Source organism: Amborella trichopoda, chromosome 3, assembly GCF_054954075.1.
Source record: "Amborella trichopoda isolate Santa Cruz 75 chromosome 3, AtrichopodaSantaCruz75HAP2 v2.0, whole genome shotgun sequence".
Lineage (NCBI taxonomy): Eukaryota > Viridiplantae > Streptophyta > Magnoliopsida > Amborellales > Amborellaceae > Amborella > Amborella trichopoda.
In genome coordinates, this window is record NC_142338.1 from 8,296,113 (window position 1) to 8,320,207 (window position 24,095).

At 37.6% G+C, this 24,095-nt stretch overlaps 1 protein-coding gene across 18 annotated transcripts in view; it reads right to left on the reverse strand.

Moving 5' to 3' along the window:
• Nucleotides 1-24,095, reverse strand: part of LOC18428919 (insulin-degrading enzyme-like 1, peroxisomal) — a 53,569-nt gene that overhangs the window by 19,952 nt on the left and 9,522 nt on the right. For 16 of the 18 annotated variants that reach the window (XR_016052951.1, XR_016052950.1, XR_016052948.1 and 13 more), the window contains 6 exons: nucleotides 22,750-22,872; nucleotides 22,533-22,645; nucleotides 22,137-22,299; nucleotides 9,663-9,755; nucleotides 9,301-9,386; nucleotides 8,014-8,100 (listed from right to left, as the gene is read on the reverse strand). Coding sequence is in view for 7 of the 18 variants with exons in the window: in XM_088863213.1 (XP_088719339.1) it covers nucleotides 8,014-8,100; nucleotides 9,301-9,386; nucleotides 9,663-9,755; nucleotides 22,137-22,299; nucleotides 22,533-22,645; nucleotides 22,750-22,872 (665 nt within the window). In the remaining 11 variants the exon portion in view is untranslated. Of the gene's footprint in view, nucleotides 1-8,013; nucleotides 8,101-9,300; nucleotides 9,387-9,662; nucleotides 9,756-22,136; nucleotides 22,300-22,532; nucleotides 22,646-22,749; nucleotides 22,873-24,095 lie in introns of those variants that run through there. The other 2 variants (XM_088863212.1, XM_088863215.1) reach the window with 2 other exon arrangements.

The window sequence follows — 24,095 nt, forward strand, 5'->3', positions numbered from 1 at the left end:
GGATACCGATTCCTACAAATAAGAATCACGGTTCCTATTTTATTGGATTGCGATTCCGATTATTAAGAACCACACCTCCGATAGTTTTCATTATACAGATGGCGATTCCTATTTTAAGAGTCATCTGGCACATGCGATTCCGCGATTCCGATTCCTAAAATGAATGGGAATCACAAGCATTTTCAACAACTATAATTCAAACAAACACATCAAGTCAATTACACAGGGATCTTTGTGCCTATGGTGCAAATACATTCTATGGATTGTTGCCAACAAGAATTTGAGCTCACTCCAAGTACAAGTCTAGTGACCTACAAGAAGACTTGTATACATCACTTCCTAGGTAGTCAGGTAAGCTGTGCAGTTGAGGGTGCAATTTATAAATTGAATATTCTGTTAAAGCCTGCCTAATATCAAGAAATTCATTCATGTCATTGTTGGCAATGGTTTTTAGAAGATTCGTGTGGATTACTCCATGCTTGTCAAAAAAAGGAAAGAGAAGACAACTACTCTCATCCATCAAAAAAGAGAAGACAACTACTCTCATCCATCAAAAAAGAGAAGACAACTATTCTCTTTGACTACCTGGATGACACTAAGCTTAAAAGGAATCTGACCAAAGTCATTTGTCACCATGGAACTAGTACTTTTTTAGTTATTGAAACAGTAAATTCGCAGGAGCTATGATGCAAAAATACAGCTGTGGACACAGCTAAAACATCAATATTTTTGTATTTTAAATTTGTTTTAAAGATATCTAACAAGGATAAAGCAAAGTATCCATGCATCATAGCTCATGGAGGATTTCATTTTTTAAAGGAATGTACAGTATGGACTTGCTGCAAGGTAATAGCAATAAAGTCCAATCACCTAGAAAGGTGAATGATGTCTATGTGAATGAATAGCTAGAGAAATTAAAGGTAAGCTTATCAACTTGACTAGATCTAGCATACGTTTGAAAGGTGAGTTGGTTTATATACACCTAGCATGCCACGATTAGAGGTATTTTACTCGATCTTACAGTAAAAATTCTCAGAAGGTAATCTTATTCTCACATCAGCAATCAAAACAGAAATTTATTCTGACAGAAATTTATTCTCATGCCATAGACATCTCCATATATCAGTTTTGCCAACTAGCTCAATTCACTTGCTAACAGGAGGTTGGTTTCAAGCAATCGCACAATTCTAAGATGTAAACTCATAACATGAAAAGGCAAGAAACAATCTATAGTTGTGAGATCTAGTGCAAAAGCTGTGCTGCTTAGACACATTTTAAGAGCCAAACAAAAGAGCTGCTAGCCTAGTATGACAAGGAATCAAGGCCAACCCACTCAATACCAACCTTGTGAACTCAAAACACCCCTAACCTAATGTCTGTAAGTTTTCTACAATGTGTCTGTAGAAGTTTTGTGCAGCCTCTTTAAGTGAAGGTTTCTTTGTGCAGTTTTTCTTGTACTTTCTAGTGTCTTTACTATGTGAGCGTAGTTTCCTTTTTTGTTTTTTGGATAAATACTTGCATTAGCAGTTGCAGAAGTTCTGTAATTTTATACGATTAATGAATAATAAAAAGGACCTTGTGCAAAATCCAAGTACAGGGTTACGGTGCACACCACTTGTTAGACAGCACAATTCATGATATTCATAATATTTAAAAGTCCATCTTCCTATGGACATGCATTGTGACCCATGTAACCACTGATATGCTTCCAGCCCAGACTTCTATGAGAATTTATCCTAAACACAATCTCATGCATATAATTTCTCCAAGGAGATCAAAAGAACAAGAAACCATTTCAAATGCCGAAACGATGAAAGGTTTCACATCATAATAGCAGATTTTGTAATAATTTCTCCTCTAGCTTTTCAGAAATCCACCCAAAAGGATAGGTGACCTCATTAATGTGACAAGCTAATAACCAGATCCAAAAAATGAAAGGGTGAATCATGAGAAAATATCCCGGCTCAAAGTACTAAACATAGTAATAGAAGCAGCAATGTCTACCACTCTTCCTTAGGCAACTACAAGTGCCTCCTCGCATGCCACCAGCTCTTCTTGTCCTGTACTAGGTTCAAAGTAAACTGCGGTGATAAAGTCCTTTTGTAGCCAGAGCATTGGATCGGGTATCAACCTCTCAAATAACATTGGCCAAACCTTTTCCTCTTAGCTCGTTCTTCTAATGCTACTATGGCACAATGTCTAGACTCTCCCCAAAATCCCCTTGTCTGCACTCCTACTTTCGAAGACTGCTCTTGGCCAAGGAAACTTCTCACTTTTTAGATCTCTTAAATCTCTTGCAACCTTGCTTTTTCCCAATCTCCGGTCCTGATTTAGTTGTCTCCCCTTCGTGATTTTCAAGGTTTCCTCTTTCTATACTTCTATGACCCAATCCAGTCCTCCCTCTCCCATCAATAAAGTCTGGCTTTGCCCCTTGCCTCCCAAGATACAAGCTTTTAGTTGGCTCACTATCCTAGGCCGCAATCTTAAGACCAACTACAAAAAAGAGGTCTCCCTTTCACTAACCGCTCTATGTGTTTTGATGCTAAGAAGACGTATACACAAACTCTAAAGGATTTTAATTGGATGTGGGTTACCCCTCAATCCACTTCCCAGCTCTTCTCTGCCTTTTTCTCTGCCTCATACCCCGCTGTTGGCATCTTCCTTTGGAGAACTACGGCCATTGCCAACCTATGGTCTGTCTGGCGTGAGAGGAACTCCATGGTCTTCAGAGGCATCCAACATACCACTGCTAGTATTGTAGAATCCTCTCACCTCGCCTTTTGGGCTTCCAACTACAAACCACTAAAAACTTTCTTCAAGTCAGACTTCATTTTGCACTAGGCTGACATCAATCCTTTTTGCACGCCCAAACCCTCCCGCTCATCCTCTTGGTGTCCCCCCCCCCCCCCCCTCATCTCTCTCTCTCTCTCTCTCCTCCTTCCAAGAAGTCCATCAAGCTCAACAGTTTTGCTCTTTGGGCAGCTCTGGTCCAAGCGGTTTTGGCGGCATCTTCCACAACTGAAATGGAAACACCATCTCCACCTTCGATGGCTTTCACGGTTAGATGTTTCCACCTAGGAGGAGGCCAATGCTTCAAGGTCTATCCGGATTCAATCCCTCCTAGGGAATAAGCTCCTAATGGAAGGGGACAATGCTAATGTTCTGCAATGAGCTGCTAGGAGATGCTAGGTCCCATAGCACCTTGCTACTATTTGTTACAACATTTTTCATTTGTGTAGACCTCTTTGAGTCAGCTTCCGCCATATTTCGTGTGAGGCTACACCGAGGCAGCCTCCTTAGCAAATGAAGGGGCCTCCTTGCCGGGGAACCCACCTCTCTCCTGACTTCTCTTTTTTGAATTACAAGCTCTCTCTCTTTCTCTCTCTCTCTCTCTGATTTGCCCCTACCCCACCCCTCCCCCCCTTTTCTCCGAGCATCGGTCTATGGGTCCCCTCTCTCAACTTACTCTCTACCTCTTTCCTTTTGCTTCTTTGAATGGCCCCCATTTTTTGACTGCACTAATTTTTTGTACAACACATTTTTTGACAAGCTTGACAACCGACACCACACACCACTCTCCCTCTTCACTCTTCACTGCACTTTCTCTTCCCCTCCACCTAACTTCCTCTTTCTCTCTCCTTGTCTGTCTCCATTGCCCTCCCCCTCCTTTTTTTCTGATCTCTCTCTCTTCTCCTCACATTATTTCATTTCTTTTTTTTCCTTTTCTTATTATCTTTTTATATACAGGAGCATCCAGTTTGTCGACTGCCATATTAACTCACTCCGCGTGAGTAATTTTTGTACCTATTACTATCTTAAGTAATATTTGTCACTTTTCAAAACACAAAATAAATAAGCTCATTAAATGAAGTTTATATCAATTCGTACAGTTTTGTCACGCAGACATGGATCATCATGCCATGTTAAACAGGGATGGGGACCAATCAATGAAGCTACTAGTGCAGTTGAACAAGGGCTATCAACTGGTTGGATTAACCTAGCAAGGCATCTAGTTAACCAGACCCAGGTTCGGGCTAAGAACCATCTCCTAGACCCAAGTCGGGTAAGGCAAGACCCTTCAGAGTTTGGGTCCAAACTTGAGCGTTACCAGGTTAGGGTTTCAATTGATCTGACTAGACATGACCAATTTTACAAAGAAAAAAAGGTTACCTGATTGGGTCCAACCAGGTCTCCAGTTCCATCAAACCCAGGTCTGGATCTAAATTCCAATCTCGGCGGATCATGTCCCACTAACAAACATGGACACCTCCAAGCTTGGGTTCAAGTCCCTGTTGGAACCTGATCCAAGAGGCTTTGAACTATCTTACCATTAAGGTTTAGCCTCTAGACCATGTAAATCCCTATAGAAATAAAGTGGAACAATGGAGAAGTGTGGATAATCACCACATGCAGCTGCTATATGCATTGGATAAGCAATTATATAGGAGAGGTCTCACAAATAGAACATCGGAGACAAAAGACAGCATGGATTCGCCACATGTTATTGGTTACAACTAATTCACCATGCATACAAAAAGTTTTAGGTTTTGGGTATTCAAAGTTCAGAAAAGCAGAGGTGCCCTCCTAGGCTACACCTTGCCCGCCTAGATGAGAGCCTCATGAATGAGGCGGCCTAAAAGCAAACCCCCCCCCTCCCCCCCCCCCCAGATATATATTAAAGCAATAGTATATATATATTATTACATTAATGGAAATTTATCAAGACGCCGCTTAGAGATGAAGTATGTAATATTTTGCCCATTTGCAGCTACTCCTACTCAGACCATGTGTTTTTCTATGATTATTTTCAAGTTAAACAAAAAAATATGGATAAGGTTGTTAAATTGTTCATCTCTCACGGGTAATTTTATCAATATCCCTTTTTTTGGGTAAGTCAGTGGGGGAGAAGACCCCTACCCGTTTTTTATTAATAAAAGAGCAGAGAAAAACAATTAAGATACAACCCTATGGTAGAGCAATTGCGCAGGATCATGTAATAAAAGAGAGGAAAGAAAATCTGGTTGTCTATAGTGCCACACAATAGCACAGGGGCCAGCAACTGCCCTTTTAGCCAGGGCATCAACAACCATGTTAGCCTCACGAAAGACATATGTAATGGACCATCGATGAGAAGACAGTCTGGTGCAACAATTGTCTTTAGCCTCCATGGAGCATTGCATCGATTCTGAATGACATTCACAAGCAAGGCCGAGTCACTGTCAATCTGAATTGGAAAGCCATTACTTTGAATAACCAATTGAACTCCTTCCTCAATGTCAAGAATTCTGCATGGTTATTAGAAGCAAAACAAAAATGCTTTGCGAAAGCAGCAATAAAACTGCTCGCATTGTTCCTGATAACTCCACCACCACTTACTAAACCTGGATTTCTCAAGGAAGCGCCATCAATATTGAGTTTGTAATTATGAGTCTCAGGAAAAGACCACGCTACCGAAGTAAAGGACTCAGCCCTCTGCTGCTGCCAAGTTATCCGAAGGTTACCAATGATGGCCTTTTATCAATATCCCTTACATTAATATATTGTACTTTAGTACCAATAGTTAATAATATGCTTATGGATATTTGTACCATTAGTATTACATTCACACGTATATTATTAATACAGCAAGCTATTAAATATATTTGTAGTTTTGAATTGTAGTTAATACTCAATAGTGCCATTTAGTGTCATGTTACTGCATTTGTACTTTAGTACCAATAGAAAATAATATATTAAATATATTTTTGCTATTGTACTGAATATATTTTTTTCTTTAAAAGAAGTAACATTCACATGTACATTAATAAACAGAAATATATTAAAATATAATTTTACTACAGTACAAATATAGTACAACATATTTAATAATACTTCAATAAATATTCATGCTATTACTTTTAAGTATTGTATAGTATGAGACAATTTATTTTTAGTCCAAGGAGATTACAATCACTTTTGGCCAGTGTATGAGAAATCCAATGGATAAAAATGTGCACAACACTGGAGAAATTTTATTTTGGACATGCCTAAACAATGACACATTCTCAATAATGATTGTGACCTCCTTGTATCAAAAGTAAATGGTCTCATTGTATATATTTCATAATTTAAAGTGCCATGTATACTGTCAATGTATTAATAGTGCAGTTAACAGTACTATACAAGGTGAAAAAATCAGCGGCCCAGGCCCAGTTTGAGTTAAATGGTCTCATTGTATACATTTTCTTTCAAAATGTTCATCTTTTAAGGGTTTTAGAAACTTGTTTAAGGCATAAGGGATTTGTTTTGGACCCACATGGGAGGCCAAAGGCCACAGCCCCACATGTCTAAGACTCCCCCTTGTTTGGGAGCTAGGGCCCACCTGGGACCCACACCCCACTTGCCCTATCCCCCTCTTCACTCTCCTTATCAGGATAAGGTTGGTTGAGAGAAAGAGGACTTCATGGGATATGTGTCCCACTTGTTTTGGAATTATCCTAGTTTTAAATATTAATAGATAATTGGTTTCCTCAAAAGATAAGGACTTCTAAAAGGAAATTATTTCTAAAAGATTCAAATGTCCTAATGCGAATGGAACTTGGACTTTATGGATAAACCTAGATCCTACTAGAACTAGAAGAGGATTCAAGGATCCAAAAGATAATGGTTTTAGGATTCATCCCTTCATCATGATAGCTGATCTAGGGATTGAATTGCTCAAATTAAACCTATCTTCACCCCACAGATTACTTTGGACTCCTTAATCAAAGTTAAATCCTATTTGAAGATGGCTTACCCTAAACCCCAGAAACTAGTATAAATAGGGTCAGCCCCCTCATTACCGTCACCACTTTCTGGCCTCGCTCTTCCACGCCCCATTATTCTCTCTTCTCTCTCTCTCTTTTCCTAGGGTGACATGCACCCCTAAGAGCCTCCTCTAAGAGGCAAGTCCTAGCCCACTGTCATAGGAGAGGCACCATGCTACGCCCAGGGTCTGACCCAGGGGTGGCACGCCCCACTTTAGGATGATTGAAAGAAAACCCTATTTTGATATTAAGGGTGAAAGCCTAATTAATTTTCTAGAGGGCATCTTGCTAATGCTCTCAGCCCAGTTTGAGTTAGGGTTTGCCATAGTTGCTTCCTATCTTGTATAAGATTCAGCAAGGACCATTGGATCGGTGTGCCATCAGTTTGGTAATTGGTGGTGGGGTGTAGTAAGTCCTATGGGGGTGATCCTAGGCACAATATCGCAAGTTGCTTCCCAGTTTATTATTGCTTTCTAGTCTTAATTCATATTTGATTCTTCATCATCATCATCACCAAAGTCCTTTCCCAACTAGTTGGGTTCAGCTACACGAATCATCGTCTGCCATTATGTTCTATCAAGGGTCATACCTTTAGTGAGGCCACAGGTCCCCATATTTTTTACTACTTCCAACCATGTCCTCATATTTGTTTGCTATTTGTAATCGAATAGAGTTTTATTTTAAGGGTAGGAAGAGTGTGATCCATAGATTGTAGTAGGTTTTATTTTCTGTTTTGCATTGTAATTGGCACTCGTAAGTAGAATTGCCAATCTAATAAAAGAAAAAGAGAAATTTTTTCGAATTTATCCACTGTGCCCCTCCACAGAGCCCACCTTTCACGGCCTACTTAAGCGGCAAGGCGCCTGAATTTTGAACACTATGGGTATCTATTTTGTATTACTTTTAAGCCTTTCCTTTAAACTTTTTATCCACTTCCTCTAACTGCCTCACAAAGATGTGCCAATACATATGCCTGCCGATGAGCATAGTTAAGGACCGCATAGCACAAAAATAGTAACAAATTCCAATCCTGACTTTGATGGACATTTAGGAATGATATCAATTATTTCATGCCATTATATGTTGAAGAAATTCAATTAGATTTCAAACTTATAAAAAATAATCTATGTCAGTTTGCAAGCTCGAATTGCAAGCATCCAATAATAGAAACAAAACTTCAAATGATGCTATACATAAAGCATGCTTGAACTGTAAATGGTTTCCTTACCCGCATGTTTGAAGCAACTCTAGCCACATAGTTGAAGGGGGGCACTTTGTCTTGAAAATGAAACATGGTCTCCCCGATGGCACAAATCTTCAAAACAGAACCAATCAGATCTCTGCCAAGAATGGCATACCTAACTGATTTAACTATTATAATAATGATAAGAGGGCATCCAGAAGCAGCATTGCATTCCAGATAGTGTATAACAAGCAGGACATTTTACAAACGAGTTCTGCCCATTCAAAATGAATTGATAAGTTTCATGGATGCTTTACTTAATTTTTGTTATTAAAACTGTAGTTGCCAAAATTTTTAAAGCTTTCAAATGGCCAAGAAGGTTATCATCCAAGGACCTCTGCAGCACAGTAAATGGAAACAAAAAACATTTTCAAAATTTAACATGTGGAACTCCAATCTTATGGTTAACATGTACACAGAGCTGGCATGCATTGGATGCTTACAGCTGCATCATTTTCCATGTAACACAAGCACATGCACACTCACACGCACACACACACACACACAATAAGACAGAAACACACAAGGCCTCCAGATACCTCTGGTACATCTCACGTTCTCCTTGAACTTATAATCAATATTTTTCCCTTTTTATATAGCACGCCACTGAAAAGATAGGCATACCTCATGTATGCATCATAGAAGAAAGAAAGGCGGATAAGTGACAACAGTGAAGAAAGTTTGGGCTAAGAAGGAGAAAACAGGTAAGAATGGTAGAAGTGGAGAGAATGTATCAATGAAATGGGAGAAGAAGGGCACAGGCAAGTAGTGTCACATATGACTCACCAACAAGTTGAAATGTGAGGCTCATCCATTGTGAGGCTATCAGTGGCCATTGGCCTTGCAGTGCCCATGTAAGAAAGGTCTCCACTAGTTTAACTTTGTTTTACACATACATGTTTTTGTGAGAGTATTAGCTTTGGTCATGCATTTATATCTTTCAAGTCAGTAGATGTAATTATATTCTTAGTACCATAGCTCTGTATAATATACTGTACTTTCCTCAAATGGATTTTAATTGCATAGTTTCACTTCCCACATTCAAATATTTACGAGTTAGAAAATAGAAGCTAATTGTTTAGGCAATGAAATATCTGCCAAGTGTATGGTTCACTTCATGCAATAGGTCAAGCACGCTAAATTCAACTTAATTCAAATTTTAAACAAAACCCAAATCCCATTTAGCTGAAACTCATAATGAGGTGTTCCAGGGAAAGGTCTAGAAGTCCCTTGAAAGAGCATGAGAGGGCAATTCATCCAGAATATCCATACCTCTTCAAAGATCCATTTGTTGACCCCACTCTCTTTCAAAAGCAGTATGTATTTGAACAACAGTCCAACTATATCCTCCATGTGTTCTGCAATCCATGTAAAAGACTTGCATGATTAATAGAAAACAGACAAATATGGTAAAGGCCAAACGTTTACAATGATTAGGGACCTCGACTTTTTTGGGACTAGACTAAAATGTGATATACATGCCAAAAATTATTATGCACTCCAATGAAAATAAAGAAAATCATATTACAATAATACTAATTAATAACAATAAGAGTCAAGCAAGAACTATAAGAAAAATGACAATGAAAGGCAAGCAACATAAATATTGCTTCACGAAAAGAAAAGGATCCCACCTTGACCAGCATCTGTAAGATCAATCCCAACCGCAAAGAAAGAAAATTCATTACTCCAATCAGTTTCACCTGCACCAAGACTAGTAGCCCATCCTGCAAAATTTAAGCGCATGCATAAAAATCTCATCCAAGAAGCATTTCAAAGCCAATTAAGATCACTCCTAGATATCGTCAAATACCATATTAACAGAAGTCTGCATAAAAGATCTCAAAAAAGTTGGCTCAATAAAGAAACCAGAAAACAGCACTAACTTAACAGTATTGGTCTATAGGTAATGACTGATGCAAACAAGCCACGATGCTCTTTTCATAAATGGTAATGTACTAAACCAATACAAAATAACAAATGACCAGACCATACTTTCCAAGAAAATCCTCCTTAAGCAGAATTGACTTCTCGGATACAATCATACTAGCATGTTAACCATAAGTCCCTACTCAAAGAACACAAAAAACTTCCAAACTACAGAGAGAGAAAAACCAGGAAATCTTCGAGCTCCTCTTTTTTCTTTTTTCTTTTTTCTTTTTTCTTCTGGTTGTTAGATCTTTGAATTCTTCAAAAATGTCATACAGGCAATAAAGGAAATTGCACTGACACCAAAATTCGGAGAAACCCTGTGAAATGAGGCGACAATACCTTTGCGTTAACGCTAGATACAAGGACAGATCAACTTAAGATGTATCCAAATTAAAGGCAAATTGGATGCCGGCATTTTGTGGCCTTCAAAGCCCTTGAGAACATGTAAAAATAATATATATAGACAATATGTGCAATTCAGTGGGAGCGAATGTTAGTTAATTGACCTAGAATTGGGCAGTCTATGGCCCAGGTATATCCAAAACCCTTGCCCCTAGGTATACCCACTACCGTTGAGGGTTTTCTGGAGGTAATCCCGTGTTGAGGTCGAAGATATGCACAAGGAAAATGTTTGTGTTGGGTTTTGTGGCATTTGAAGGCATATAGAACTTGTAAATAGGATATTTGATAGTGGAATATATTGGGTATTTGTGGCCACTAAAGGCCGTATGAGAGCATGTAACCAAATTCACTATAGTGGAACAATATACTCCAGTGGGAGAGTGGTCCAGAGGGACCAAGAGATTATGGTCCAACAGAGGGGGGTAAGTAGGGATAAACTCAGACTAAGCTTAACGTGTTAGACCAGTCAAGTTGGAAAACCCTTAATTACCTGGGCATAGAGCACAACAGAGGAGGGTAAGTTGGGTTATCCCTTGATAGGTCAGAGTTGCCCAGGTTAGTGAGCCAAGGGACAGTATGACCCTTGTGTGTGATGGTAGGCTTGTAGAGACAAGGGCCAAAGTCTCATCATTGAACCACCACACGACATGTACATATGATAGCCGTATTGGGAAAGAGAGTCATTATTGTGGGTGATACTTGTACATGTACGAGAGATGACCCCTATGCACCATAGAATTATTGTTGCACTAGGTTTGTGTGACCTTGGACTTCTTTCTAGAAGAGATCTGTTATCCATAGACTGAGATTGTATCCCCTCACCTAATGGCTGGCTTTGGTGGCTCAATCATGAACTCCTGCGATGGTTTGTGGGTTATGGGAACTGCTGGGTCAGTTTAAGAAAGTGAGTGTGGACTATAGCCTTCAATAGAAGATGGAGTGCTTCAGCAAATTTACAATTCCTTGATCTAGTTGGTTCCGAATCCCATCAAAATTATTTAGGATTAATTATTTTGATGTTATATAATTTTTAGATTGATAGTTTGAATTTTTAGAAGTCTCTGGATATTTTATTTTTCACAAAATGGATTTATAAATAGAAAAATATTGAATTTTCAGTATTTTAAATATTTAGAGAAAATAAAATATTTATTATTTTCTAAAAATCATTTTATAATTTTTATAATTCATATAATTGTTGGGAGCCCACCATAATATATACATGGAGATTACGTTGGGCCCACTTATGGGCACCATAGAGTGGCACGCCGCACTTATGGGAGCCACTTCCCTATTTCATGATGAAGCCCATAAGGCACTCAATCAAGATGAAATAATTTGGAAAGTTTTAGAAATTAAAGAGAGATGATTTGAATTAAAAGCCTTATATTTATGCAAGAGATAGGAAAGTATGATATATTTTTCATATTTTTATAATTTGATAGGATTAAATTAAGGAAGATGAAGGATAAGGTTCTAACACCTTCCTTTGAAACGTGATGGTTGATCTAAAGATTGTATGGCTCAGATCTCTCAACCCACAGATCTCCTATAATCAATGGTCTGGATCTAATCTCCAAAGGGAGGGCTACCCCTAAGAAACCCTAGATTTTTACAAACAGTGGCCCAATCTCTACACTTCTCTGCACCTCTAATCTCTCTCTCTCTCCTATGAGTGGCACGACATCCTATCTAGATCTGATCTAATCTCTCTCTAAGATCTCTCATCTCTCTCCCTTAGATAATAGGGAAAATTTCGTACAGAACCCTAAATCTCCATCTTATTTCATAGTAGACCCTCCTTCCAATTTTCTTTCAAGCTGCATAAAAAAGTCCCCAAGGATTTCACCATACCCCCTCATCTCTTATCTCCCTCATTTATTCACTTTTGACTATAAAAATTAGCCCCAACAAATCCTTTTATACCATTTCAACCCAATATGAGAGAGAGATAGGGAGCCCTTAACGTGACATTAAGGGGCTGAAAAGGCAAAAAATATAATAAAAAAATATTTTTAAAATGTTTTTGGGTTAAAAGATAAAATGGGTTAAAAAAGTTTTTGAAACGTTTTTGGAATGTTTTTTGGTTGAAATGGTATAAAAAGGTTTGTTGGAGCTAATTTTTATGGTCAAAAGTGAATAAATGAGAGAGATAAGAGATGAGGGGGTACAGTGAAATCCTTAGGGATTTTTTTATGCCGCTTGAAAGAAAAATGGAATGAGGGTCTACTATGAAATAAGATGAGAAAGTAAGGTTCAGTACAAAATTTTCCCTAGATAATATTTAGAAAAAATAAAAGGGAGGCACACTCCTTCCAAAGTAGGAAGAAGGGGGCATGCCCATACTATGGCATTGAGGCCTTACATGCTGTGTCATTGTTCCATTGCTTTCAAATTTGATTAAGGGTTGTAGCCTACGGTCTCCCATGCTTCACAAATCTGAGATAGACTATTGATCTTGTGCGCCATTAAAAGAAGAGACCCGAAGTGAGGTGTGCAAAGTCTAGTTGAGGTAATCTTCTGGCAATTTTCTTTGTGATTTGCAGTCTTATGTTTTCTTGCTCCCATGAGTATTATGTATTTCATGATCTCAATAACAAGTTTATGCAATTTTGGTTGTATAATAAAGAACTATTAAAGTGGCAGCAAGTGAGAATCCTTGGGATTCTTTTGTGTTTTTATTGTTTCTCATAATGTATTTGGACTCTTGTAAGTAATCCAAGAGGTGAAAATAAAAGAGAAGAAGAAAAACTTGCCCGGGTTACTGGGAAGCTGCCCTATAAAGGGACACGTGCACATGCGCATAAAGAGAGCCCCTTTTCAACTGTGGTGATAAGCTAGACTTTCTCTTAAAGGGAAGTAACTGAAATCCACATTCCATGATCATGATCCCACTGTTTATTGTCCAACTTTGACAAGCTAATCATGAGCCCCTACTTTGAGACTGAGGGTCATGGATCTCAGTTGGGTTGGATAACAGGACAGTAGTGGATCGTGATTTTTGGGGCGAGTGGAGTGCCCTTATTGTCGCTATTTTTGACTCATTGGTACCAGTCCACTCCTAGTATATTTTATTTTAATATTAGAGATGGTTTTTATGACTTTTAAATATTTTTTCAGAATTTTAAAATATTATTTCTCCTGTAAAATACATTCAAAGGGTACTTTTGAAATTTTCATGACTTAATAAGCACATGTGGAGACCAAGGATCCAGCCTCTGTGCCACCCATGTGGGGCCCACATGACCTCTTAAGGTGGCACGCCACATGGTATTTCTGAAATTTTCAAAACTTGATAAGCACATGTGGGGACCAAGGATCCAGCCCCCACATGCATGTGCCACCCATGTGGGGCCCACATGACCTCCAAGGGTGGCATGCCACTCTCTTTTTTTTTATAAAAGGGTGGGGACACGCCACTTTTTGTGGTAAAAAAAAAGGGCCACACCCAAACTTTCTTTAAAACAAAAGATGGCTCTATGCCATTTTTTAAGGAGAAAGGGGGACGCCCCATTTTCTTAAAATTTAGTTCAAATTTTAAATTAGTTAAAGATGGGAAATCTCATTAATTTAAATTAGATTTGGTTTCCTATTCTAGTGGGAGTTATTTAAGACACCTGTTTGACGTCAAAATCTCTCTCAACTCACGTGTTGTTATTTAATTCATGCGACAATGTATCCATGCGTGTGCTTGATGTTTAGACTGAATTTCGCCCTTACCACAATTGCATATGCGAATGCAAGCAAACAAATAATAATAAATAAATAAATAAATAAATAACGATTCAAAGTGCATAATGTCCAATTTCCTTAATGGTTATCACTTTTTAAAGGTAATTGAAGTAGAAATCTTTATTCGATTCGAATGCTTCTAATAGTGTGAAGACTGTCTTAAATCACATTTCTAATAGTGCTAGGATGGACGGCCTTTCTCTAAAGTATAATTGGTAACTACAAAACATAAGATAAACACCATACATAGCACAAAGAAAATCCTATTTTGTTTGTATAATAATGAAGTCAAGATCACAAGTTAAAAATACATGGGATAATATTCATTTGTATCTTTTGTAGATAATTTCCCTAGTGGACTACTTGACCCTAAGTTCAATAATTAATGCATTGACTTCAAATCTGAGGAACCCTTTTACAAGTCTAATAAGAGACATTTGATATCGATTGCTTAAATAGGTTCTAACTTGATAAAGCGTGAGTTGCACCCGTGTACATAGTCACATCCGTGACAAACCACGTAAAGCCTAGTGTTTTTTTTCAGTTATTTCTTTTCTGCTTTATTTTCTTGCTTGTTGCCAGTTCTATTTTTCTCGTATTTTATTTACCAAAAATCAACCCGTCGGGTTTACCCAGTCCTTCAATCTTTTGCTTGGGCGACTAATCTCATTTACGGTTTTCTCCCGTTAATGGAATAATTCTAGTTATTTATCCAGCGCTAATGCCTTTTTGCAGTTAGGTATCCCAAGCAAGGTTTGAATGTCACTACACTTTGTGCACAAATAGTGCGTGTTGAGTGGCTTGTGTTGCGCATGGTTGATATAGGAAACATGTTTCTATGGGCTTCGTACTTGACTCTATAGAGTTACCAATCTCGATTGCCAATTGGGATCAAGCTCAATTCCAAACTAATATGAATCCAAGTTCCAAACTAGTATGAATCTCGGTTCCATGTACATCAGAACTCGATTCCAAATATGTCAAAATCTTGAATCCAAAATGGTGAGAATATCGGTTCCACATACGTTAAAAACTCAATTCCTAAGATTTTAAAATCTCGATTCCTTGGGGGTCAATTTCAAGGACGTAGGAATCTCAACTCCCAGGAGGTTAGAATATTGATTCCATACGTGCCGGAATCTCGATTCCATTTTGGTCAATTCTCTATTCCCAAAAAATAGGAATCTCGCTCTCTAAGATTTTCATTATACGAATGACAATTTTGAAAATAGGAATCTTATAGCCGCCTGCGATTCCGCGATTCCGATTCCTAAAACGATTTAGATTCCCAGGCATTTCCAACAACTATGGATTAACTCTCTCACCCCGTAGATTTCTTAATTATCTAAAAAATCTAGCTGGAAATTGGATACGGCAAACTTGGATTGGAATCCTATTCAAAATAGGAAATAGATATTGTTTCTATTTAAACAAGATTCCAGCCCGCTCTCTCATTACAAAAGAGATTTCTCTCTCATGCCCAAAGGTCACTCTCTCTCCGTCACGCCCTATTTTGCTTTCTTTCTCTTTCATCAAAATTAATAACCACGTGACCCTCTCTTTTGCCTTAGAAAGAGTCACACCATCTTCTCTTTCTCTCTCTTTTTTGAGTAGCCTCTATTAAAAGAAAGAAAATAAAAGAGAGGAAAAAAGTGGGGCTTTCAAACCCTAAAAGAGGCTTGCTATATTTTGAAGAAAGAAAGGAGAAGTATAGCCTAGAGAGAGATCAACTCACAAGTTCATCCCTATTTTGGTCCCATAGAGTTTTTACAAATCCTCGTTGATTTTTGAGCTCTCTAAAAACCCGAAAAAAAGAAATATTGCCTACAAAGCTTCCCTATCTCAGAATTTCCAGTAACATGTAAAGAAGTAAAAGTGCGTCATCGGTTAAGGAATCGGGTGTGGGGTGTACCAAGACCTGATAGGATAACTCCAGGCATTTTTCAATAAGTCTTCCCACAAGTTTTAATTAAGTTTCAATACTATTTCTTATTTTCTGTGAATTTTCAGGAACTTGTTTTGTGCTAAAAAGTATAGTGGAAGTTTTTTTTAAGCTCTTGGATAGTTTCTATCTCTCTTGGAAATAAAAATAAAGGTACGAGGTTTTATCTAAGACATTATTTTAATTTTACAGCAACATATTGTGGCTCATGAAAGTGAAATTTAGGTATTTGAAATAAATATAAAAGAAATTATTTTTGAATTTAATATCTTGAGTTCCATATAGCCACACTTTTCAGTTTGTAGGCCAAGAAGCCACTAGGATTCCCGTGTGCAATTGTGGGCCTATGAGAGTGATTGCCAAATTCTAAACAATTTTGTATGGCATGTAAACATGACAACCACATTCCAGGAAACAACCCTATAGAGTTGGTTTAAGAAGATGATTATGGATGACAGATTCTAGCACAGGTGGAGTGTCCTGATAGTCACTTTCTTGGTACATTGGTACAATCCACTTCTAGAGCTATTTCCGAATATTTTAGAATTTTTTTGAACATTAGAAGTATTGTTTTTCAACTTCATTTATGATCCTATGATTTTTAAAAAAAATTAAAAATTATTTTATGGCTTAAAAACTCTAAAAAGGAAAGTGTTGATATTCTATAAATTAATAGGGGCATAGTGGGATAAGTCTTGGATGATGATGATGATGATGATAGTGGGACCCACATTTTTTTAGGTCCCTCCAAGGGAAGGGAAGGGCTCAGCCCCCACATGAGGGGCTCACATGGAATGGGATGTGGGGCCCACATGGGCCACACACCTCACATAGTAGGATGCCCCTAAGCTTTCCCATTTAAGTGGGAGTTGATTGAGAACATCTTTTCAAGATTATGATTTGTCATGAAATTGACTTTTTGCCTTCCATTAGGAATCATCATTTTAACTTTGATTTCTAAAGAATAAAGATCATCATCATCATCATCATCATCAGAAATTTTTTCCAATTATTTGGGGTCGACTACTTGAATCCTGGTCCGCCATTCTGCGCTATCAAGGGCCATACCCTCAATGAGGCTATAAGTCCCCATATGTTTCTCACTATTTCCAACCATGTCCTTTTGGGCCTACTCCTTACCCCTTTGAGCCCTTCCACTTGAACCAACGCACACCTCATAACAGGTGCCATACTGGGTCTGTGCTGCATATGGCCAGCCCACCGAAGTCTATTTTCTCTCATCTTAACGCCCATTGGAGCCACACTTAAGTTCTCCCGAATGTATTCATTTTGAATTCTCTCCTCTTGTCTTGCTACTCCTCCATCTCAACATCTTCATCTCATCTACACTCATCCTATGGGTATGTTGTTTCTTGACCGCCCAATATTCTGTCCCATAAAGTAAAGCTAGTCTCACAGCTGTTCTATAAAACTTCTCCTTCAGCTTCACATAAAACTCTGGTTGCACATCTCCCCTTTACGTACCCAGCTCTAATTTTATGCGCGACATCTTTTTCAATCTTTCCATTTTCTTGGATTATTGACCCAAGATATCAAAAGTACACACTTTTTGGTATTTCTTGGCCATCAATCTTAACTACTTCCTTGTCTGTACTATTATTACTAAATTTTCATTCCATATACTATATCTTAGTCCAGCTAATTTAAAACTTTTAGATTCTAGAGTATTCCTCCAAAGTTCTAGCTTTGGATTAGCGCCACTTCAGGTCTCATCAATTAAAACTATGCTGTTGCAAACAACATACACCACGGTACCTTATCATGCAAGTGCCTAGATAAGTGGTCCATAATTAAGACAAAGAGGTATGGGCTCAACACCTACTCCTGATGTAGATTTATTGTCACTAAAAATTCATTTCTCTCTACCAGTTGTTTGCACACCAGTTAGCGCTCCCTCATATATCTCTCACCAAGTCGATAGAGTATTTGGAGAGTCTTCTTTTTCAACACCCACTTAAATGTCGAGGTACTCTATCATAAGTTTTATTTAAATCAATAAAGACTATGTGGAGATCTTTTCTCTTTGTCTTGAACTTCTCAATCAATTGCCTAAGTAGGAAAATAGCCTCAATTGTTGACCTCCATGGCATAAAATCGAATTGGTTTTCTAATACACTATTATCATGCTTTAGTCGTTACTCAATCACCCTCTCTCAGTTTAATAGTGTAGCTTATAAGTTTGATCCCTCGATAATTCTCACAATTTTGTATGTCCCCTTTGTTCTTGTAAACAGGCACCACGGTACTGTTCCTCCATTCGTCTGCCATGTTCTTTGTTCCTTGTTGAACAACTTGATTAGCTAGTCAATATTGATATCCCCCATGCACTTCCAAACCACTATCGGGATACCATCTGTTCCTAAAGTCCTAGTTTCATCATCTTCAAAGATTCTTGCTCTTCTGATATCATGATCCTACGAATGTGTCTATGACCGCTGCCCTCATTTATGTCAATAGCTCCTACCACTGTGTTCGTCATTTAATGATTTTTTAAAATAAGCTCTCCATCCTTCGTTGACCTCTTCATCATTCACCAAGACCTTTTGATCATCACTCTTAATGCATTTAATATGGTCTAGATCCCTACATCTTTTCTCTCATTTTTGCTATTAAAGACATCTTTTTCACCTTTTTTTTTTCCTAGTCTACTGTATAGATTATCATATTCCTTAAGTTTAGCCTTACTTACCATTTGTTTAGCATTTTTATACTCTTCTAAGCTTTGATCATTTCTATTACATTGCTAAGTTTTATAACATGATTGTTTTTCGCTAATGGCCTTCTGAACCTCATCACTCCACCAAATTTCGTTATTGGAATTCTTTTCCCTCAAGTTTTTCTTAAAATTTCTTTTGCCACTTTCTTAATATAGTCAGTTATCTCATTCCACATAATGTTGACCTCACATTCAGAATTCCATTTTCCTTCTTTAACTAATTTATCCGAAAATAAGTCCATCTTCTCATTTTTAAAATTCTACCACCTGGTTCTTGGACACCTATTAATTTCACACCTTCTCTTCCATCTCTTCATGTAAACATCCATAACCACGAGCCTATGTTGCATAATCAAACTCTCTATTGGGATAACCTTACAGTTTTTACAAGATGGTCGATCTACCATCTTAACTAAGAAGAAGTCTATTTTATTTTTATATTATTCACTTTTACAAGTTATTAAATGTTCATCTCACTTTTTAAAGTAAATGTTTGCAATTGCTAGGCTGTAGGCCACAACAAAATCTAGAATATCCTCACCCATCTCATTTTTTTCACCAAACCCATATCCTACATGTATCCCTTCGTATCCTCTACTATCCTTCTCTACATGACCATTTAAGCCCCTTCCAAAAAAGGTCAGCTCTTCATTTGGTATGCCTTGAACTAGTACATCCATGTCCACCTAGAATTGTCTCTTAATTCTATCCTCTAATCCTACTTGTGGTGCATAAGCACTAATTACGTTAATTATCTCTTTCCCTAATATAAATTTAATTAATAGGAGCCTATCACTTACTCTCTGGATATTAACTACATTTTTAAATCTTCGTATATTATTTTGACTACATCATTTCTGTTATTTTCTTTTTCTATATACCAAAGGTTATGCCTGTCTATTACCTTAGCTTTTTCCCCTTTCCACTTAGTTTCCTATAGACAAGTTATATCTACTCTCATTTGTCTCATTGTATCCAATAACTCCATAATTTTATCTATAAGTGTTCCTACATTGCATGTTGCTAGACGATTCATATTCTCTTGGATGCGATTCAAGCTTCTTTAACCTCACTCATCTAGAATGTCGCAGGAACCCTTGCCTATTTTTCACTGCAATCGAGCGTCGCTATGGCGCATCGCTTATGGGAGATGCCCTAGCTACCCCTTGCTCATTTCTCATTGTACCCTGGTTCTGATACAGTGTGTCGCCTATAAGGAACACCCTAGCATAAGCAGATAAGGTAGATTCATGATACAAGAAAAAGTCCAAATTTTATGGGACTATGAAAGATTTAGTTCTAATCCAACTAGAAGTGGATATGGGTCAAAGATTCAAGGGATAAAGACTACATTCCTTCCTGATCATGATGGTTGATTTAGCGATGGATGGCTTTGATATGTTTTCTCTCACGTAACATATTACTTGGGAATCCTCCAACTGAATTCTAATTGAGATGGGCATACCTTAGGGCCATAAGGCCTATGAAAGGGGTCCTCCCCCTCATTCGATCCTGACGAGTTCAGACCTCTCTTCTCTCCTCTCCTCTCCTCCATGCCCCTCTCTAGCTCTCTCTCTCTCTCCTCTCTCTAGGACAAGTACACCCAATCTAAGAGGCTAGGCCATAAGGGTGGCACACATCACCCAAACTAGCCAACTTAGGACGCATGCCCAGCCCACCTTCTATTGCATTCAAGCTAGGCGCCCTTTGTGGCATGACCCAAGGTTAAGGGTTGAAAAGAAACCCATAGTTGTCCATACTTTCAGCCCCGGTTCTATTAGAGATCATTACCTAAGGTGCTTCTCATTTCGAAGGATTTAGCAGGTCAACAGGACCAAAGAATCATAGCGCACCATCGGTTCAATAATCAGGGGTGTCCTGAGTCTTAAGGGGGTAACCCTCGGCAAAGGTTCAATAAGTCTTCCCAATTTTATTTATCAGTTTATTTGTTGTTCTTGAATCGTATTTATTTTAAAAGCCCTAATCGTATTAGTAGTTCTATTTAAATTAGGATTCCTACTCGGACACGGACTCCTACTTAGAGTAAAAGTCCTAATTGCATTAGAATCCTTTTTCTTTTTTTAAGACATATTAAAGGCAGGAATAGAGGGTGGGTGCATTTGAAATCATATTGTAAGTTTGAATTCAGTTTTGAATGAAGTTTTATTTGGCAGTACGAGTTAAAAGTTCCTAGATTGTAGTAGGTTTATTTTTGTATTACATTGCGGCAATTGTAAGGAGAAATTCTAGTTATTAATTAAGAAAAAGAGAACTTTTTTGAATTCATACCTTGGAATTCTACATAGCCACAACTTTCATTGGCTAGCTCTCACATCAAAAATCAATCCAATAAATTTTATATAGAGGAATAACTTCTAAGTAAGCTATTTTGTTGAGGTACAAAACCTCAAATCACCAAAAACAACTCATCTCCCAGTGGTTTAGTGGTCCTCAAACGAAAGAAATAAGGAACCATTATATATTTAAGATCCACAAATAAAAGAAAAGAGGGAACAATGTGTCCAAGTATAGACATTTGAACAAGTTCAAAGAATGACAGAAACCAATACATTCATCAGACAATGATGAATAGAGAACACAAAAAATTAGCATATGCTAGAGGGATGCATAAATGAGAAATTGAAGTATGAATGTAAAAACCCAATGTTCTGAAAACTTTTTTAGGGAGAAAAATGCTAAAAAAGCAAGAACCCAGCAACTTTGCAATCAAGACACTTTTATAGAGGGAAGAACCTTCCAATAAAGCAAGGACCATGAGCTGTTTTTGACAGGAAAATGGTCAATATAACAACTTCAATAGGTGTAAGAAACAAAAATATTACAAGCCAGACACATCTCCAGTAATCATTTATTGATACTCCCAGGCAAGGTTTTGTGCATGTTTACATGAAGCACCAGATTGTACAGATAAACACATCACCACTTATTCGCATACAGTCATATGTGAGAGAGCTTTTGCAGAGAAAAAAAAATCCAGTAAATATGATAGAAAAGAGAGAGAAGACAATCCATTCACTTAACACATAATTTCCAACAAAATTATGAGTAAACATGAAAATTGGAAATTGCATGATTGGCTACAGACTTCCACAAGGAACCCCAGACAATCAACCAAATCTCCAGTCCTGAAAATTATTACGAACATTAAACTAGACAAAAGTAAGTTGATAAAATCCCCAAAAACACATGAATTTCTTAGTAAGGTTTCTAATTGTTCTAACAACTATGAGAAACACCTTAGGGATGAAGGAATTTTCATGGTAGATGAGCACACCAAAGTCACAAAATGAAATTTAGGATTTCCAATTTATAGGCCTACAGAAACCAGGATGTGGAACCAACCTAAGTTCTTCAGAACAAAAAACAGAGAGCCTTCCCCTTCATGCCCAATAAGGTGACTAAGGTACCTACAAGGCCCCTCTTTGTAATGACGAATATTTGGTGTAACTGGCCATATGATGTTCAACTTGTGACCTTCCTTAACAGGAACAGCTTTGATGAGAACCTGATATAAAAAGTTAAAAAATAGGATTAGACATCAGACAAATCCATTTGATCACCAACTGGAAATATCTTTAGGTTACTCCTTATAAATACTCTTTAGCTTAAAGAACTATATAATAAAAAAATTGGTGTATCTAGAGAGAATATGGTCAATCACCTATCCTCACATATTAACTAATGCTATCCTTACATATTAATTAACGCAAAGGTAATATAACTAAATAAATTCTATACCTGAAGGTGCTCGGAAGTACAAGGACGACCAGGATAAATAGAACAGCTTCTAGCAGTATTCCTAATTCCATGAAACTTTTCCTCCACCATATGTTGAATGTCATCAAGATTTTCTGTCAAAATGGGTGGTGCAAAGTGTATTTAAGTACCTTTGGAGGGTGTATTCAAAGAACTGCATCATTGATTCCATTTCACACAGCAAACAATAATCACTTACTTTTCCCATAGACAACTAGATGCATAAGATTGGCTGAATAATTCTCCTCATAAAACTTAATAAGCTCATCTCTTGTATCTAGCCCTTTTGCTTTAGGTCTTACCTCCAAAGTATCCCAATTTCCTAAAAATTGTGAACAACAAAATCAGACAAATAAGCTAATATAAAAAATTAATCACAATTTAGCAACAAACCAGATATATAAGCAGGATCAATAATTTGAGAAGAAATCCTTAACAACTACTAGCATTAAGTATTAATGCAAATATGAATATAAGAAAATATAATCCAGACAACACTTCTACCAGTAAACCAGGTGTAACCTTTGAAATGGGTATCCCTCGAGATAACCCTGGAATGCAATTACAACCGCAAACTTCAAGGGAGAAATTATTTATAGCATCACAATCAGCTAAAATTAGCCGAAATGGCATCAATACAAAATTAAAACTTTGGAAGGATGCTTTAGAATCTAAAGGTTTTAAAATAAGCCGGACTTAGACATAGTATATGGAATGCTAGTTTAGTAATAATAGGAGTAGAGACAAGCAAGTAGTTAAGATTGACGACCAAGAAATACCAAAAATAGCACACTTTCAATATCTTGAGTCAAAATCCAAGAAAATTGAGAAATTGAAGAAGATGTCACGCATAAAATTAGAGCTGAATGGGTAAAGTGGGGATGTGCAACTGGAGTTTTATGTCATCGTCGCATACCAATGAAGCTGAAAGGTAACTTCTATAGGACAACTATTAAACCAACTTTGCTTTACAGGGCGAAATAATAGGCAGTCAAGAAAAAACATACCCATATAACGAGTGTAGCTGAGATAAGGATGTTGAAATGGATGAGTGGCAAGACAAGAGGGGAGAATTCGAAATGAATATATTTAGGAATTTAGGTGTGGCACCGATAGGCAATAAGATGAGATAAAATAGACTTAGGTGGGCTTGCCATGTGCAGCACAGACCTAGTATAGAACTTGCTAGGAGGTGCGAGTTAGTTCAAGTGGAAGGCTCAAAAAGGGCAACAGGTAAGCCCAAAAAGACATGATTGGAAGTAGTAAGAAAAGATATGGGGACTTATAGCCTCACTGATGATATGGTCCTTAATAGAGTAGAATGGTGGACCAAGATTCATATAGCCGACCCCAATTAGTTAGGAAAAAGCTCTGATGATGATGATGATTCACAATTGTTGATTTATTCATTGGCAAAAGGGGGTAATTGGGATATATCAAAGGTAAGATTAGTAAACTCGAAAAAATAGATTTGTCACATGAGAATTTGAAAATTAGAATATGATTATAAGGTCCTTGTTATTATACTTTGATAGGGGCTTTCAG